The 21,666-nt window shown below is 37.2% G+C and overlaps 1 protein-coding gene across 1 annotated transcript in view; it reads left to right on the top strand.

The window, feature by feature from the left end:
• LOC117316399 (rho GTPase-activating protein 18-like) overlaps nt 1–9,082 on the top strand; it is a 56,585-nt gene extending 47,503 nt beyond the window's left edge. Inside the window, exon 18 of the mRNA XM_033870945.1 lies at nt 3,268–9,082. Within this exon, the coding sequence (XP_033726836.1) occupies nt 3,268–3,362 (95 nt within the window). The 3' untranslated portion in view covers nt 3,363–9,082. The remainder of the gene's footprint in view (nt 1–3,267) is intronic.
• Nucleotides 9,083–21,666: the final 12,584 nt, after the last annotated feature.

The following is a 21,666-nucleotide window of genomic DNA, read 5'->3' as shown; positions in this document are numbered from 1 at the left end:
CCGGGACGACCAATAGTTTCTCAAGTAGGAAGCTGCACAGAAAAAATATCAGAATTTGTGGACTACCACCTAAAACCATTAGCAATGAAAACAGATTCCTACCTAAAAGATAGCAATGATTTCTTACGGAGGATAGATGAATTAGGAAAACTACCAGTAGGAAGCATATTATGTACCGCAGACGTATCGTCGCTGTACACATCAATACCACACACAGAAGGTATTAGAGCCGCTAAAATAGCTTTAGACACTAGATCAAAAGATGAAAAACCCAGCACATGGATCATCCTTCGAATGATAGCACTTATACTTACTAACAATTGTTTTAGATTTGATCAAAAATATTATCTACAAAAGTTAGGCACGGCTATGGGCACCAAAATGGCTCCCAATTACGCCATAATATTTATGGATTTTATTGAAACAAGATTCATGTCTACTCAGACCCAGGCACCATTAGTTTGGTGGCGATATATAGACGATATTTTCTTCGTTTGGCCACATGCGAGAGGGGAACTTACCTCCTTCTGTGACGCCATGAACTCGTACCATCCTACTATCAAGTTCACCTTTGATATCAGCGATTCAGAGGTAAACTTTCTCGATACCACCATATATAAATTAGATGACGGCAGCTTAGGAAGTAAACTGTATAGCAAACCAACTAACGCGTTTCTATACCTGCACTACCAAAGTTGTCACCCTATGCGTCAAAAAACGAGCATACCATATTCACAAGCACTCCGCATACGCAAAGTTTGCAGTGAGGACACACACTTCGAGCTAGAATGCTCCAAACTCATTGATAGATTCACTAAGAGAGGTTACCCGCTGAACTTACTCCGAGAGGCAGTAGCACGGGCTCGGGTAACTCCCAGAGAAATTTTACTAAACCCAAGAAAAAACACCAACTCACGGAAGATTTTACCTTTCGTCATACCATACAACCCGCTCAACCCACCTATAGGTAGGTTCCTCAAAAAACACGAGTACATCTTAAGACATGGACCAGGCACGAGAGCTCTTCTAGATTATAAAATGCTAATAGCATGTACCAAACCCCGATCGATTAGAAACATATTAGTTAGAAGTGACATCAATCGCGTCACGACTAACTCGGGCAGTGAACCGTGTGGGAAAAACTGCCGCGTATGCATACACATGGAAAAAACCACTAAATTCACTAGTCACATTACAAAAAAGTCATACAAAGTCAAGGGACACATAACTTGTCAAAGTATAAACGCAGTTTATTTGATTACATGTAAAAAATGTGGGATACAATATATCGGACAAACATCCACTACCATCAACACACGCATCCGAAATCACCTTTACAGTATTATTCACAAACACCCGGATAAACCCGTGGCGGGACATTTCACGTCGCCCGACCACAATGTCCTTGACGTCACAGTTACGGGACTGTTAGCTAACGTCGAAAGTATAAACCATCGACTCCGCACGGAAGAGAGTTGGATTAGAATATTGAGAACCGCACAGCCCGAAGGATTAAACATCATCACATAAATGGCAAACACCAAACTAACTCCAGTTAAGAAGAATCATCTACCGGCCAAGAAAACAATTATTCGGACTAAAACACGCATTCCGTGTATTAGATGCGGAAATAGTTATGCATCGCTAAAATCTCTACGGAGGCACGCCAGTATCAAACACGGACCTGTAAAAACGTGGTATAAATGCAAGTTATGCAAAAAATCATACGGCAGAATGGAAAGCTACACAAGGCATCAGAGACAACAACACCCAGGATACGGGATCGAGCCAGAGGTAACAAAGGACACCACTAAATTGGATGCGAAAATACCAGGGGACAAACGTCCATTTGAAGCATTATCAAAATCACAATTAGATCAGGTGAAATTTAGAGTAAGACCGGCCGACGGAAGAGGTACCGTGGGACCGGCTCACATGAAATGCAGACCTATTGTAGAGACTGTTATGGAAATGCTCAAAGCAGACCTTCAACTGTCGGATAGGGACACCTGCAGCACGGCTTCATCCCCTAACCAATCGGAGGGAGAATTTGTAGACTACAAAACTCTGAACTACAAATCTACATCAGACACCACGGTGTGCCTTGATGAAACAAACATTTGAACTATAGAACTTTTGATCTGTCATAATTTTATAATTCTATTTTCATTTTTAACTTTATTGTATTATTGTTACATGCTTTATATTTTGAATAATTTAAAAGTGGGCCCGAATTTGCATATATGTTTAGCAAATACTAAGCAGCGAAAGAACATTGATACTATCATTTGCATTGTGTACATAGTAACCTTCTAGACAACCGTTACCGGTCACATGATAACATTGTACATTACGTCACTATTGTATAGACATCATCAATAATAGAACATGGGCCCACATTTTTAGTACTTTAGGGGTAAAAATCTTGTGAAAAAATTGTCCTGAAGAAGCCCTAGTTCAGGGCGAAACCGGTCGACTTTCCAAATAAACCCAAGAACCACCTATCCTATGGCTTGTTGCGATTGATTTCTTACGATTTATAAACTTGGTAATATTTACACAAACTCTGTAATATTTACACAAACTCGGTAATATTTATACAGTCTGTACCAGTACATCGCTACTGTTACTATACTATATGTACAGTGTTTACACTTATATACACATAAATATTTGTGCCGGAATATATACAGAACATGTTATTTAACATTTTAACCACTGTATAATATCGTTATCCAACTAAACCAGATGGAATATTTCAACTTGTAAACTATCGTGTGTTTGTGTTTACAAATGAAAATGCCTCGATTTCAAAACAGTCACGTGATGATTTAAAAATAATTTCCGCTCTAAATTTAGAGGGAGATTCCTAACTAAATCGAGTGGTCAATCTGGACATGAGGATTGACTTGAATATTGGGATAGCACAGAAACATAACTGGAAAGGAACAAAACACGTACATTCAATGAAAATAACAACGTTTTTACCGTGATGTCCCTTTAATACTGGAACATAATACATGTATTTGGTGCATGAGTTCACCTAGGTGAGGTGGAGTGTGAAGTCATTCTGACCTATAGTTTGACCTATGACCTACGTCTGGTGGGGAATTGTTTGCCAAATTGTCTTTTTCTCCATGTGATCTATTTTTTCATATTTTGCCCAAAATGTTTTTGTCAATTTTGAGTAAGAGTTATGGTTTTGATTTCATGAGATATTCTCTGTTGATTTTGTAAATAATAATTGACTATAATCTGTTTTTGCAGGTGAACGATGTTTAGATCACCAAACAAACATGATGGCATTGTACCATGTGAACCCTAATGCAGAATGGGTCATCAAAACCAGTAACCATAGATAGTAACTATATCATTCAACATGTTGATGAGGAGTCATGGCAACCAAAGTTCTACTCTAACCTCACTACCAAAAGTGGGCAACTTGTTGATGGGGAGTCATGGCAACCAATGTTCTACTCTATTCTCACTACCAAATGTGGCCAACGTGTTGATGGGGAGTCATGGCAACGAATGTTCTACTCTATTCTCACTACCAAAAGTGGGCAACGTGTTGATGGGGAGTCATGGCAACCAATGCTCTACTCTATTCTCACTACCAAATGTGGCCAACGTGTTGATGGGGAGTCATGGCAACCAAATATTGTACTCTATCCTCACAATGGCTATTCTAAGGAAATACACAGCTAACAACCAAAGATTGCACTGCCAAATCTGCATGGAAACAGAGAATCCCTGAATCTCCATGGTAACAATGTGGAAGCATAGTAGTCAACCAAAGAGTTAACTGCCAAATCTTTGTGGTAACAGGGAGAGAGCCAAAATCTCCATAGTAATAATTAGAAAGCATAATGGTCTACCAGAGATTGCACTATTCAATATCCATGGTAACCTTTACAATTGATTACTGCTTTTTGATACTTTATAAGGACCATGTATAAATTCTTAAATCAATTGCCGTGGTTTTCCATCAAAATGAAGTATGATGAACCCAAATGGTCTAAATGTTGAACGTTTTCACTCAATAGTCATAAAACATTTTTATCAACTACAAATTTATTTACTATATTTACACTAAACATATCCATGTGCTCCTGTGGCTGCGACTTCATATAGAAGTTAGAAATATGGTGCTTATTAAATGTAGATAGCTGAGGGATAATTCACATGAAAGTAGTAGAAATATTTATATAAAAAGAAAAACTAGGCCACACGTCTTTAATATTTTGTCGCATCTTTACACAATTTTTTCAGACTGTTTACAGATGCGACCATACCTGCCTTTAAATAAACAGTCTGAAGAATTTCCAACATGTGACAAAAGTACTAAAGATGTGTTGTCAAGTTTTTTCTTTTCCTTTATTTATTACTTGGTCTGAAGGGATCATACCTAACAATCTTATGATATATATAAAACAAAATAACGGTGAGATTTACTGCCGCATAATGTCAAAAACTGATAAGAGCACCAAACTTAATGACACAAACTGATATGAATTATGAGAGCTCTCTTCATTAAGTGCTACACTAGTTATCCAATTATGGTTCTTTTCATTTTACTTAATGTATTAAAATATAATTAAATGAAAAGGGTAACTTCATAATCTTGTTGTCTTAAAACTGATTGATGACTATGACTTGTATTGTCTCCATGTTTCTGATTGACTCATGAAGAATATTTTTTACCATTTGTTTAATGGTATTCAGATATGTCTCCTGATAATTAATTAATAATTAATATTTGTGTAATGCTTTATACTGAGATGTATCTCTGTGCAATATGAAGTGTCTTAATGTGTATTGTGCCTCGTCGGAGCAAGAATCACTCTCCCCAATGTTCCGAGAAGTTTGATGGTTGTGGTGGGTGGAGTAGAAGGGCTGGTTTTTATATTTAAGAGAAAACATTCGGAGGTGTGGAATGGTCTTCTAGGGTATACAGGAGTACACAAGAGTATAAAAATAAACAAATCTTCTACCAACTCACTTCAAATTAACCTAGTGTCATTTGATTCATGACATTCTTGTCATCTGCATGCGTTGTTATGTATTTGATTTTACTGTCTATGAAAATGACTATAGTCAAATACCCTAGTGCCCTCCGACATATACCCAATATGATCAGTCAAAAACCCTGGTGACGACTGTCATATACCAAATACAATTAGTCAGATACCCTAGTCCCCCCCGCCATATACCCCTATACCATCAGTCAGATACCCTAGTGCCCTCCACCATATACCCGATACTATCAGTCAGATACCCTAGTGCCCTCCACCATATACCCGATACTATCAGTCAGATACCCTAGTGCCCTCCGCCATATACCCAATACTATCAGTCAGATACCCTAGTGCCCTCCACCATATACCTGATACTATCAGTCAGATACCCTAGTGCCCCCCACTATATACCCGATACCATCAGTCAAATACCATAGTGCCCTCCGCAATATACCAAATAAGACCAGTCGAATACCCTAGTGCCCTTCACCATATACCCAATAAGACCCTTCTACACATTAAAACGTGTGCCTGTGGTAAGGGTATAGAGGGTAGCTGCTGTAGAGCGGGGATTGGGTTGGGCTAAACGTTTTGAGATACTGTAGTGAAGACAATTTATACATAATTAATGGTGCATCATTAACCAAACACCACTAATTAACTTGTTACATAATGTAGCTTTTGAGGGCAAAACAAAAGTGATTAGGTGTAACTGCAATGTTGAATTCAGACATCACATAATTCGGACATTTTGTAGTGACAAAGACACAAACACTTTGCCAGTTCTTCTGAAAAGACAAAAATGAATAAACTCTTGTGGAAACAATCGTATACGTCCTTTTAACACTAATAACGACTTTTCTGGGCATTTGGAGGTAAATAATTAAGATGGGAGATGGTCATCGATGTACGTTTAGTACCCTAGTTAAATTTCAGGTTGGTCCAAGGGTACCACACGCAAATGAATTACCTCACGCAAATGAATAGAGTTTTGGGTCCATCTATATCGTTTATGCCTCTTGAGCTGCAATTGTTGCACGAACTCTTCCATCATTGCATTGATCTAGATTTGACCCTCCTTGGTATATGGTTCCATTCCTCATCCAGTGCCAACGTCAACTGAGCGACTTTGATTGGTTAGGCCTACTTCTTATCCTCTGTAAAATCGTCCCATAATTATTTGATCGAGGAGAGGTCAGGTTTAACCTGAAATTTGACGAAGTACTGAACGTACATGGATGAAATTATCACAGATGACAGAATGGCAACCTATCTTTCAATTTCACCAGTATTACATTCTATAACAGCTTTTTATTTCCTAGAAACTGGACAACCTCTAATTGCGTTCCTTTTTCCTTTCAGTATATATATTTATCTGGTTCGTGATCATCGCCAATAATCTGCTAACACATGTCCGATATGTCATTGTTACTGTAACTAGATACTAGTACATGTTACCTTGACAATCTAATTAAAATCTAGACGGCCATTCTCACTACGTTACATGAACATCTAACCAGAGACTTGTATATCACATGCACATGTGATATACAAGTCTCTGATCTAACAACATCCCATAACGGCTCACGTCGGGGTGACCTTTTGGATTAGCCAATCAAATGACTACTTCCAGAATCTTCGAAGTGAATTTTATGAACGAATTATCATGACTAGAGTGCATAACTTACATAATATGTCAATTTGTTTCTACATGCTGTGCCGAAATAGTGTGCTTCAGATGATAACAGATTGCTGTAACGAAATGGTTTGCTTCGGTGACATCGGCAAATTCACAATTCGCTCTGAAAGTGAAATACACACATCTCAAAGGTCATCAGAACGTGACCCCTTATATGATGTTAGATGTTCATGTAACGTAGTGAGAATGACCATCTAGATTTTGAATAGATTGGTTACTTTAACAATGATGTAAAGTGTTAGTTCAGAACCATTTATATGGGACAATTTACACTTTAAGGTAGAATAAAAATCGTCACGGTGGGTGACGGTCATTACAAAATCGCAATGACTTATACGAATGTAAAACATACAAGGGATTAAAACATTAAAGCGACTATATCTGTAGATTTCATACTCATTAAAGTGACTGTATCTGTAGATTTCATACTCATGAAACGGTGATATCTTCTTGTAAGTAGAGAATTGGGTTTATGAAATAATGATACCAGTGCCCGTTCCGTAAAAACAATGCTACATAAGTAAATATTTTAAAAGTTTTAAAACAATGTTTACTCGGTTGATGTTTAGAGAATGCTACACGGACAAAGTCTTCTGTTTACTTCTTTAAATATCTCTAAATGTCAGTTTTCTGTTTCACGTGACAAAAAAGGTTTTTGATTAATTTGAGATTTGATGAAACTCCTCTGGAAGGTTTATTTTTTGCTCGCCAAGGTAAAATAAAATCTCCGATAAAATGTAAACTCATTAAATATCCTTTATCTATACACCTGTGTGTAAATACAGTATTGTCTATTATGGTTTTGCTTGATTTGCTATCTCTCAGTTGTCTCGAGATCCGCCATATCTTTTTTAATTTCCTGCACAACATAACCTTACATCCTCCTTTGTGTGATATCGAATTTCTTCCTAAACGTACCAACAATTATTTGGAATTAACGTTTTCACATCAGAACTTCTTGACTACTTTTTCAATCGGTTCAAAATTAAACCTGTTCTAAACATTATGATCTATCAGTATAACTTCCCTTCTAATTCGTTTCTTAAGCATTATCTTGACAGCCGATGGAACCCAGAATATTAATCCATATATAGATACCCTGTTTATTATGAAAAAGTCACGAGGACTGAAATGGATAGCTTACTATGTGGTAACATTATGGATTAAGCTTGCATCAAGATTCTGATGACAAGGGATAAGGTTTTTACCAAAGTCCAACACGTTAAAGGTCGAGATCACATACAGGTGAATAGATAGAAATACATGTGGAGCTAGATTGCACTAACTTATGATCTCAAAATACAGCTTGATTATAAAGTTCGTAAAAATTCAATGGAAATGTACCACTCGTCGCCTGCTTTTGCGATCCTCCTTTTTTCGACGTCTTTTTCACTCCTTTTTGGTGTCTAAATTATTCTGGCATGTTCTTTCATTGGCAATGATTTCACCTCTGCGATATATTGTTCAAACACATCAATTAGTATAGTAAGGAATGTATTTTCTTTAATGCTGTACACTCCTTGTATATTTATGATTTTATGCTTCTATGAAATTGCAATATATTAGATGTGTTACACTTTGTTAACTTCTCCCGGCAGAAGTAATGATACATGCTATTTGGACAATAGTTTTTTCTTGTTAAACACGTCATGTGTTGTATCCATGTTCATTTGAACAACCGGTATTGATGAAGACATTGAGCGGGGGATGGATATGATATGTTCTTTAGTTGCATCGTAACACAATATTAAGTTTTCAAGGAAAACAAAAAGTTATATATGCAATGTGTATCTGTATAACATTTGACTATTTTATATCGTTAGAGTGATTATTGTTCTCAATGTTCATTTATTGATTATAATTATCTTTTGGACTGGGCATATTCACTGATATTTACCGATATATAATAATTCATTATAACATAAAACAGCCTAAATCTAGAGAATACGTGTATGTATCAATTGGCCATTTTGATATAAACTGTATATTAAATGGTCCATTATCTATATTATATGTATTGATATTTATGGAATGATCTGAAAATGAAGATACAGATTTATAGTATACTGTTAATATATCAAAAAGACATAGTATACTATTTATATATCAAAAAGACATTTAAGTATTTTACTGCATCGCGTCAAGGATGGTGAAGGCAAATGTGACGTCATTTGTTATATCCAAACAAGATGACGAGAGCTTTAAAGGTAATTCGTTTGATAGTTGTCTGTTTCATAGGAAGCATTGTCAATTATAAATTGTAAAACTTATTGTTAAGCAGACAAGGCTATCGTATCGACACTGGTCATTATACTGTTTGTATAACATGTAGCAATGTTGTATATTAAAACTGTTATTAATTTTGTGAATGTGTTGCTGTGTTGTCCGATATATATTAGTAAAAAATACTATAAATAAAATTTAATTATTATATAAAAGTTACTGGAAAGTACTTGATTGAACGCACTCAAATTTTGGCGCAAAACCAAATTAAAACTGATGAACGGAATGATGCATCAACATACAACAATAATTGTCATAGATACCAATGTAGATAATCTACAATTAGTCATCAACATATAACATTAATTGCCACAGAAACCAATGTACATATGTAGATATATACAATTAGTCATCAACATATAACAATAATTACCATAGAAACCAATGTAGATAATCTACAAATAATCGAATTAAGCGGAATGCTTCCACTGCGAAAACCACTAAAATAAGATTACCACTAAAATATGTAGGTTTACAGTATATCGTAGATTATACATGTGATCGTACATTTTTATTGTACGTTTGGTACACTGTATTTTGTATGTCTTAAAATGTGGATAATCTTCGTGCTTATACTATTTCGAGCATTTTTTAGAAATTGCTATTAGAAGAGAGTACATGTATAAGGTTTAATATCAGAAAGGGAAGTAACTCTATACCACAAAATGATAACATCACTGAACCAAACAATACATTTTGAGGCTTTATTCATAAACAGAACTGAGTGCACAGATCTGATGATAAGCCGTAAATTTAAATGCAGGAAATGAAAGCTAGCACTATTTAACGTATAGATGATATAGTATCTGAAAAGTTACGGACAAACTTAACATATCTTTAATTATACAAATAGACAAAGGAACTCTCTTACTCTTAAAATATGTAATAACAGATTATACCAAAATGTGGAATCTAAAATAAAAACAAAACCATGCACATATGCATGGAAAATGCAACTTTTCGTCGATTTTTTAGGTAGATTTCAAGTTGTATATCATATAGCCAACAAATGTTAGAAAAACTATGTTGATATGATTTTGTAAAGATAAGGCAAATTGATAGATTCAGAAAGCAATAAGTGTCTAAATCAAGCTTTGACAAGGTAGTACTCGATGTATATATCAGTTAATTTGGTAGTCTGCTGTTAATGATTTTTCTGGCTATCTTATCATGTGCCCGGAAAATGTATTGAAATTTCCTCTCATGTAACACTGGCTTGGTACAACTGGTGACGTGATGGCAACATAAACAGCATCTTTTTCTCTCAGCTCAACAATAGCTGTGTTACCGAACGTAGACATTCCATCTTTGTCGTTGCTATAGGCACTCACGATAGTTGCATTGTTGCGGACGGGAACAGGGTACAGTGCTTCGAATACTGATATGTATTAGCTTGGAAATGGAAGACGTACAAACCATTAACCGGTGATGAGAAGACGCCTGTACTTGTATCATAAACTCCTCCGACATTCAAGATGACTTTCGTGAATGTCAGATTGCCACTGCTGCGGGGGCCGGTATCGTTGAGAGACAGGTATGCACTGAATGCATATGGTTTTGTATCTGAAATGGACAATATTTATCAACTAATATAGTTTTAATGTATTTTAAGTCGACCCGTATTTGGAGAAGATATTATCTGAATGCACTTCTACCAAGATCACAGTGATCTGAGAATTTGTTAGTCTATATGTGTATATTGGACCTTCCCTGGTTTGTTTAGTACATTTTCAGACATTTTTGGGGACTAGATTAATATTCGGTAAATATGGCACCCCTCAATATTCATTATAACACCAGCGAAGTAGCAAATTCTCAAGTCCCTGTGGTCTACATCAGCATTAATTGATCTGAATCAACCTCTCTTAGCCAGAGATTAAAGAGAAAAGAAAAGAACAGTAGGTTGTTATTGGTTAACACAGTTTTGACCAGGACTGGGGAATAACCTCCTAGTGAACCATCCAAACAATTTAGACTGAAGTCTGTCTAAATGACAATCGCCAATTTAACTCGAAGTGAAGAGAATGATGGATGTTACTAGACGGGTCTTTTTGGAAGATTCAAAACCTTAAGCGACTAATATAGATCTAAAGTGTCCTGGCGTCCATGAAGTCACCAAGTACTGAAATTGAAAGAAAGCTTGGATTGCCACGTCTTAATTCTTTTCAATAGTAACATGGCACAGAATACACATATTCACTTAACCTTCTTTCGAAATCGAATATACAAAACTATAGGCACTGAATATAGGTAGATTATGAAATAGTATTGAATATAATATTGTTCTACTCAAAACCAAAACCGTACCGATAAAACAATTCAGAGCTTAATTTAATTTCATATGAAACGGCTTTTGTTATCAGTAACCATAAAGTATTCCTTACCTTGTGTCGTGATCGATGTTGTCAAGGTATCACTGTCAGTTTCTTCTTTCAGCTTCACGATTTTAGCCTGTATTTTGTTTAGTCTGTCATCAAAACGGTTAAGGACACCGGGCCAGAGGAAACTCGGGCTAAGTTAAACAAAACTTCACCTAACCAATCGTTTTTGAAAACGATTCCAACAATTAGAAGCAATCCGTCTTACTTCTTGGTAAAGTGATACGATTTTAAGGATCGATGATTGGTATTTGTTGAGTTTTAGTTACAGTAGTTAAACTCTGTCCACGTAGCAGATACGTTCAATCAACTGATGGTAAATACCAGTAAGTTGGTATGTAACATCTGATATACTGTATAATCAACGTAATACAAAACTAAGCAACTCGGTGCAATGGTTGTCGTTGTTGAAAAGGATTCGGACTTGGAATTTATCAATATATATATTTATATATTAGAAATAAATGAAAACCAACACGACATTATCACTAGCGCTTTCGGGCCTCTAGGCAATCTTCAGGCGATAATGTCGTATTGGTTTTCTTTTATTCTTAATATCACTGGTGCACAACGTTTTTGTTTAAAGTTCAATATATCTTATATATATATATACTATATAAATATACATATGAACAGCATACCGGGACTATGTTAACATTTTAAACATAGGTGGTTGGATTTTATTGCTGAAATTAAACTCTTTGTCCACATATCAGAAGATGGAAGATATCAGAAGCAGGTTTCCGCTTAAAAAGGACTTCATTATAATGTTTTATACACTTATTCTTTTTAATTCATCTCCAGGTTTCCTGCAATGGTTTGTTTGGTTTGTTAGCTCACCTGGTCCGAAGGACCAAGGTGAGCTTATGCCATACCGTGGCGTCCGTCGTCCGTCGTCCGTCCGTCCGTCCGTCAACAATTGACTTATTTGACTTCTTCTTCATAACCGCTGATCAGAATTTGAACAAATTTGGCCAGAAGCATCCCTATGGATAGGGGACTCAAAATTGTACAAATGATGGGGCTGACCCCCTGGGGGCCTCTGGGGCGGGGCCAAAAGGGGTCAATCTTGCTATATTGATATAAACGACTTCTTCTCTGAAACCAAGGAATGGGTATCGCTCATATTTGCCTGGTAGCATCATTAAGGGGTGGGGATTCAAAATTGTACAAATGATGGGGCTGACCCCCAGTGGCCTGAGGGGTTGAGCCGAATGTGGTCAATTTTGCTATATTGATATAAACGACTTCTTCTCTGAAACCAGGCAATGGGTATCGCTCATATTTGCCTGGTAGCATCACTATGGGGTGGGGGTTCAAAATTGTACAAATGATGGGACTGACCCCCAAGGGGCCTGAGGGGCGGGGCCAAATGTGGTCAATCGGGCTATATTCATATAAGTGACTTCTCTGAAAAAAAGCAATGGATATATCTCATATTTTACTGGTAGCATCACCTTGGGGTAGAAATTTGAAATTGTACAAATGATGGGGCCGACCCCCTGGGGGCTGAGGGGCGGGGCCAAAGGGGTCAGTTTTGCAGAATTGATATAAATGACTTCTGCTCTGAAACTAAGCAATGGATATCGCTCATATTTGCCTGGTAGCATCCCTATTGGGTGGGGATTCAAAATTGTACAAATGGTGGGGCTGACCCCCAAGGGGCCTGAGGGGCGGGGCCAAAATTGGTCAATTTGTTTAAACGACTTCTTCTCTGAAACTAAGCAATGGATATTACTAACATTTGTGTGGCAGCATGGTTATGGGGAGGGGATTCAAAATTGTACAAATGTTGGGGTTGACCCGGGCCGCCAAGGGGCTGAGGGGTGTGGCCAAAAGGGGTCAATTTGGCTAAATTGATATAAACAACTTATTCTCTGAAACTTAGCAATGGTTTGACTGGTAGCATCCTATTGGGGTAGGGATTCAAAATTGTATAAAGGAAGGAGCTGACCCCCCAAGGGGCAGAGAGCAGGGTCAAAAGGGGTCAATTAATCAAAACAAGATCTTCTCTGAAATTTTTGGTATTAAAATAAAACCAATGTACATGTACCCATATAAAGTGTTTATGATATATATTGACATAGCAATACCAGCGAAAAATATACTTAAGCATCATTCTTGTTTCATATCTCATGAAACCAGGTGAGCGATACAGGCCCTCTGGGCCTCTTGTTTTTGTTTAACGTCCTATAAACAGCAAGAGTCAGGGTTTCCTGCAAGAAATTAAAACGAAGAGATATTAAATTATCGAGTTAATTCGGTAATATAATAGTTGTTTTGCGTCAGGAATCGTTTGATTTGTTAGGGAATAAAATCGAGACCGGTGGGTCCAGCCCCCATTACATTAAGATTCTGACGACAAGGGTTCGCTAAATGTTTGTACCAAATGTCAGCACGTTGAAGATAGAGATATCATACAAGTGAATGGAGCCTTTAATATGAGTTTTGTAAAAGATTGAAAAATATGTGGAGCAACAACTTCGATAGCCAAGGATGTTTAATATGATATACTTTTCTCAGCCTCGCTAGCAAAGTTGGTGGAGCTATATTGCACTACCTTACTTTTATTAACATAGAACTTCTTTACTGTATAAGTTTCGTTAGTTAAAATCAAATTTGAGATATACTACTCGTCTCCATTTTGTTTTGATTTTTCCCCACTCTTTTTGGTGTCCAAAAGGGTTCTGAGGTGTTCTTTCACGAGCTATGATTTCACCTCTGCGATATATTGTTGAAACACATGAATTAGTATAGTAATAGTAAGATTATGATTTTATTAGATTGAAATATGTTTTGTTATATATAGTTACTAGATCTTAACAAACAGATTTAGCTGGATGTGTATTACTAGAAATAGATAATTGGTCATGATGTAATAACGACACTACAGACTTTATAAATGTCTTTATCTTGTACCTATAATTATTTTCGAACATCTATATTGTCCATGCAATGTACAAGATCATGTTTATTATTTGATGATAGAATTATTTAGTATTTCATATGATTGATTATATATTATGTTATTATGTATATGTATCCTTATGAGCCGTAAGGCTTAAAGTGAATAAACAATACAATACAGACAAGTGAATTTTCTGGGCAATCTGTCCCTTTGTCAAGACACAAGTAAATTACAAACGATCACATGTAGACATACAACATGGACAGTTACACAAGTGTAGTAGATAAACAACGAACAAATATCGTTGTGCGTGTTAATGACCCAATCGGTCGAATTTTATTCGCCGAAGGCCTATTGTAATTAATAAGGAAAAATCTCTAGAACACCTAACCATAATATGTTCAGACATACAAGTATAACCATTGAAACAAGCTGTCAGATTTAATTTAGCTGTTAGAGTAAGATGTAGCTGTCTACATGCTTAACTTCAGCCTTTTACGATTAAATCTGTCATGATATCAATATGAGATGCAGCTGTTAGGAAATTGAGACCCTATGCAAAATTAATGCGGAAAATATGACTGATCAGTAAATAGAGCAAATAACGATATATTCTATCAAGTTTTATGAAGAACCAGATGCTGACTCAATTTATGTCTGAAGTTACCGAGATAAAAAGAACTCAACATATTATGATGTAATATTCACGCATATTATTTCCATAGAAACTCTTTGATAAACAAATAATATGCATGTGTTGACTTTAAAGTCAACATATTAAATATTTTTGAGATGTGAAAGTCAGATATCTTTCTCTATACTTATGTTTATGACTCTCTTCAAATGTCTTAACTGTAACTTTACTATCTTAATTATCTTTGTTTATGTTTTTCAATTTGTTTAACTGTATGTCTATATTTTTGTACTTAAAGACATATTAGAAACAAAACTGGACACATGCTAGTTCACCTAATGCAATACAAACTTAATAAATGTTCAAATCAGGTAACTACAAATAGGATACAACAAATCCCACCATCATAACACTTAATGTATTTAATATGTCACCGTCAGAGCATTGGAAATTGTTTTATATGGGTTTTCTGGCGAACACGAGCATCTGTTTAAACGTCCCGCTATTCAAATAGAGAAAACACTAGATGTCTCATGTCTCGAAAATATCTCTGGAAAAAGAGTTCAAAGAGATCACTGAAATATTATGATAGAAGAAACGGAGAAACTCCCAACTAACCTGAAACTTGGTTTTAACTAAACTGTATAAAAATTACCCTATTCTGCTATGCTGCGATATGATATCAAAATGAACAGCCGATTATTACCACAATTCAAAATTATTCAAAAGTTATTTTTGGGAGTCAGCAAAAACGCTTCAAACCTAGAAAAACTGGAGACTGCGTTTATCAAAGCAACGACTCGATGTGTTTTGAACAGGAACGATTATGTACTATAACAAGTACACTGATGGCCGACTCAGAAAAATAACTCGTGGGATGCTGGAGTCATGAAATTTGCGAAGAAGCGAAAAAGTGAAAAGCATCGCACGAGTAAAAATTTTGATAAAGCCTTCTGATAATAGATACTGAATTGGTTTGATCTATGACGATACAGTCAAACCTGCCTACAAACGCGTAGCCTATTTAAATATTAAACGTGTAATACGTTTTCCATAAATGTAGACATTAGATGACAAATCGTAAACGCTTATGTCGCTACATTGGAACTTGTTTGCCCTATAGACTGGATTACCTGCCTTAGTACCATTTCTCTCCGCTAGGCTGCGCTCATGAATACTAAGACAGGTCAGGGCCGCCATCTTGGTCAGGATCCTTACCTAGTGAACTCTGATTGGTCAGTTCAATTGACGAATCAGTTGAGCGTTGGAATTCCCCCAATGTGTTGATATTAGGAACACGAGAGTATGCAGAAATCGTAAACATGATTAATTTAGACAACGATTCAAAAGGTTCAGCGGATTAATAAGTGCGGGAATCGGTAACATAATTATGACGTCGTCTATTTGTGACGTTACCGGAACGTCAAGTAGGCGGCGCCATTTTGAAAGGACTGATCAACGCAATTTTAGCGTTTTCTCCTGCTATCCGATGATCTATGTACAAAATGTAACAAAATGGGCTAAGAATATGTATAAGTTTAATACATCATTTAAAATAGTAACTATCAGAGACAGCAGGTCAAAGGTCACGCAATACTGGACTAGGGAAAACAACACCTGTGATTGACAGTTTGGGTGCAGAATCAGATACGGAGTTCAGGGGTGTAGGCCGCATGACTTCCTGATTGACAGAACAGGGAAAGGATCGCTCCATTCTTAGATGGTATTACTATATGTCATGATAAGCGATGACAATGATAGATGGATTACTGGGAGGGGGAGCTGATCAGGTACGTGTACATATGTTTCCGCACGTGCCTTGTTAATTATATGCAGAGAGGCGGGGCGGAAGGAGTTGCTAACTAAAGTACACGGGATATTAGGTATTAGAGAGGGAAAGCTAAAGGTGAGGAGGGAGAACAAAAGGACGCTGAAGGAGAGGGAGCTCCCCTGGACGAGGAAGGGAGAGCTCCCTTAGGGGAGAACACGGAAGGGGAGAGGGAGAAGAGAGGACACGCGGAAGTGAGGAGAGAGCCAACAATGGTCATGGAAGTGATAAACTTTATAACCAAATAGACACAACGCGAGGTACATATGTAATAAACTATTGTAAACCATGTGGTGTTGTTGTGTTACACAAAAAAACTAACGTCAAGTGAGTACGTATTTTGTCAAAAAGTATACTGAATATTGCGGAAATGGGTGCATATATGTACCTTCTCCACGAGGTAAGCTAACATCAAATGGCTGAAGCGTACAGTTAACCACGTCCCTACTAAATCTGTGTCAATACACGCTGTGCTTGACAACCATAGTTAACCTTAGACGGAAATAATGAATTTGGAATATATCAATTAATTAAAAACGTGAAAGATATTAAATAAAAATATTGAGTTGTTTCTTTTAATTTTGTTAACAATACTGGTGTAATTTACGTAGATTCACTGAAGCTGTATCATCTTAGCAACCAGGACTGCCGTATAGTTACCAACGTTGCAACACACCCTGGATTTTCTTTTCTTCGTACTGTATTTAAACGATTTCTTTAGTGTAAATATAAGGATTGTACCTCATTTTGACTGTGTATACGCGTACGGTAGTATGCCCGCACTTGGAAACGAACATATCCTATGGAGCGCTAGTGCCAACTACGAGCATACTACCTGGAGAGTAACAACCCCCATAACGCCAATGGGTCTGAAAATATCTCTGCCAAAGTTTCACACATGCAAGCTGTACTCGCCTTAGAACATTCTACCCCCGTCCCCTTTTTTTCTCTTTTTTGTTTACTAAACTCAATCCACTCTCAATAGATTCTGGTACAATGCCACGTAACTGGACTGAAGGATAAGCATTCTGTCTCAAAACTATCATCAAGTCTGTAAGTCTAGTAAGTTCCTGGAACATCCAGATATGCTAGATGTGTGAGACCCTTTTCCCGCAAAGCTGAAAGCACTGGTTTTAAAAGTTTAATAAAAGTCCGCGGAGAATAAGCCAAACCATTAGGTAAACGTGTGAATTGATACACTGATCCTTGCCATGTAAATCTTAAATGTTTCCCGAACTTTACCTCCACACTGACCGAGTAGTAAGCATCCTTTAATCAATAGAAGCAAACCAACAATCAGGTGCTATCAACTGCAGGGCTGTGCGAATAGTATCCGTCATGAAATGATGGGTTTCAATATTATAATTCAAATTCTTGAGATTAAAGATAAGTCTTCGTGATCCATCTTTATTAACTCCTGTAAAAATACTTGAGAAAAACCCGTCATTGCTGTCAACTCTTTCAATAACAGCTTTTTGTAGTAATCCATCAACTTGTTGGTCCAAAATCTTTATCTGATCGAGTGGATAATTGACAGTAAGCGGTCCTGATGATAAGACTGTGTTGGGGTGTTGAAGAAAGTCGATCTTTCACCCAGTTACATAATCTAAATGCTCTGGATCTGATGTAAGTGTAGCCAAATTAGTTAAGTTAAACATGGTTTTCCTTGCTCTAAAATTATCTGGTGTGTTCACAAAACATACAGGCATGCCAACCTTAGTCTGACGTCCTTCTGATGCCAGAACCAGAGGTCCATCTGTTGAATGATCTAGACACGTTTCACTGGTTTCTTCGTTGTTGACGATCCAGCTCCTAAAAAGGAGCAGATTGAGTCTGTTGCAGACGCGGAGAGTGATGTCGCTGTACAACACCTTTTTGAAGTTGTTGTCCAGTTTGGAACCGCTGATAAGGGTGAAAGACAAGACGGGCCTGATGAAACCGTTGAACAAACCGACCTGGAGCCCTGGGTTTCTGTTGATATGACGCATAGTGTTATGGTCTTTGTGTCTGTGAGTCCTTAATCCTCTTCTCAATCTCGTTTCCGAAGAGATGATCCGTGACTGGGGTGCCGTCACTACAAACAGGACAACTGGTGTAAATAATAACATATATGTAAGTAATATGTGTACATGTATATTAATTGTCACGTGTGGTTCCATAAGACCTTACACTCACAGGAAACAATGGAGTTAGCAGTGGAAACATACACTGCAGAGCAATAAAATATTAAAATATGCAATATGGAAAAACACACTGCACAGCAATAAAATATGCAATCCCCCCAGTAATTAATACATATGATCCCGATATGCTGGTTGAAACTGTGAAATAGCTGCTGAATAGCCTCTCGTCTCCTATGAGTTATGTCGGTGAAAGCCACCTGAGCAATTTTGAAACTGCCCATGGTGAGCTGGAGGCAGTCCTGCAGTTCTATGTCAAACATCGGCCGACTGTCTTTCCTAGCATTATGGAGTTTATTCAGCAACATGACTATAGGGTAAGTCAAAACGCACACGTTCGTTTGACATATTTGTACAGCCAAATCTTGGTCTCTGGCACTCCTGGACATGTTCGCCCAAAATACACTTGTTGACACGGGGTGTCTTTAAACTATTTGTCCAGCAACGCTTTCTTCCTGTTTTAGGTAATTTAGACCGGAGCACAGGTCTTATGCTCAACAGCAAAGATTTTTTCCTTGTTTGACACTAAATCGTCGGCAACCTCCTCCACGTTAGGCTCGGGATCAGATAAATGATTTGTCATCAGAATGAGGAGGAAGCGCTCTATCTACACTGTCGACTATATCACAGGTAAAACACACAATAAGTTCCTGTTTGTAATTATCTAGGTGGTACCTTTTTCTCAAGATCTTCCCTGGGGACCGCTTATTTCCTCCATAAAAGCAAATCCGAAAACCTGCGCCATAACACCATTTGCTCAGCATGGGATCCCTATCAGAGGAACCACATCGCTCAGGTTGACGCAGTACAGAGGAGAGCAGACAGGTATGTGTTCAACGCAATCTAATCAAGATTAAACTTGTATTCCAATGTCTCGTAGAGGAGCGGAAATTACAAGTCTAATTGTAATTAAATTGTGTTCAACGATTAGAGCTCTCGCACCTACGGATCAGTCACCATTATGGTGGATACTCTTCAGTAAGTAAGCAACTGGGGAACGCGAGACTGGTCAACATTTACAAAATCATTCCATAGCCAATCCAAACAGCCTACTTACTAAACGGACGAGAGGCAAGAACAACGTAAAACCTTTTTTTTTTTGCATATTTTCTCCTAATTATAAGATACTGGAACTCCTTGCCAATCTCTTGGCTCTTTAAAGTGTGCTCTTTCCAACTGAAAGAGCTCTTTCTAATCCTGTCACTGTTTACAGCATTTGACTAAATCTGCATAGACATGTCTCCAAACCGATTCTCCACCCATATAACTTTGACTGGCCTGTGCATTAAATCCTGTACCCTTGAATCGCCCAAGGGATGAATCGTAACATGTCCTCTCTTAACAGTCCTTATTTACAAGTTGTATACATGTCTGGTCTGTCCTCACATCAAGAAATTATGCTGAAAGTCATCCCTAGGTAAGTCTAATGTTCCGTGCTGTACACGTTTTCTTATAATATAAGGCAAACTAAAAACAAAATTTGTAATGAAAATTCAGCGCCCCAATCCCCCGGACCAGAGACTTGTATATCAGGTATATATAGGTCACTTTAGACTGCTCATGTGGCTTAAAATAAAACTATGAAAAACATAATGTCATTAAATGCATTTTATTTACGTTTTCAAGTAAATCAATTTACTTCACAACACAATCATTAACAGTATGTGACGGGTAGTAAGTACATTTACTTCACAACACAATCATTAACAGTATGTGACGGGTAGTAAGTACATTCCAATAACCAAGAAAACAATTAAATCAGTAAATAAAAAATTGGCAAATTGAAGTTGTTATATGATAATCTTCATACCCTTAACCAAATATTGAGAGTACCTATTATAACACGTGATGGGATTGGCGAGATGGTGGGATAGGAGGGGAGGGAGGGGGAGGAGGAGAGAGGGAGGGAGGGGGAATGGTAGGAATAATAAATATTATTACATTTTTACCAGTGAAATATCAAAAATTATTCATTCTATAAAAGTGATATTTTTCATACTTTTTTTTGTTTATATTAGGCCTAGTTAGCATACGGGGTAGGTTTTTCGATGATAAAAAATGTAATAAACAGAATATCTAACAGTGTCTTCAGTAATACCAAATATATTTCACTCGTGTGGCTAATATTTTTATATTTTTCAAAAACCTCGTGCTGCGCACTCGTGAAAAATATCAAAATATTAGCCCCACTCGTGAAATATATTTGGTATTACTGAAGACATTGTTAGATATCCTCTATCTATCATACTTCGTAGGTTGGAGGTTTGTTTGTTGAGATTGTTTTTTTTACGTCTAGTTGGTTAGGAATAAATACTGTAGAGAAAACTGGTGTAGGGTATCACCAGCCTTCTCTAGAAGACTAATGAATGCTCCCGTATCCCAAAACCCATACAATGTAGTGACAAGTACTCACGTTTAGTGGCTGTATGTATACATTGCGGGGTTCAGGATCAAAGAGACCGCCCCTGAAACACCGCGGGATTAAATACTAGCTCACGTGCGAAATGAGTTCCAACCAAGGGAGATAACTTCCCCGATTTTCACTACAATACCATACTCCTATAACATAAGAGGCCGCTGGTCGGCTCTTTTTCTATCGGATATTATTTTGCCGACTGCGACCTCTTATTTCCGAAGCACTAATTCTTTGATGCAGTTTCCGCCCGAAATCCGGGCGGAACTAAATATGCTTGAAAAAAACTCTTAAGAGGTTGACAGGTCATTACAACGATGTCTAC

This window comes from Pecten maximus, chromosome 18 (assembly GCF_902652985.1).
Source record: "Pecten maximus chromosome 18, xPecMax1.1, whole genome shotgun sequence".
Taxonomy (NCBI): Eukaryota; Metazoa; Mollusca; class Bivalvia; order Pectinida; family Pectinidae; genus Pecten; species Pecten maximus.
The sequence above is the reverse complement of the archived record's forward strand: the minus strand, read 5'-3'. Positions and strand labels throughout refer to the sequence as shown.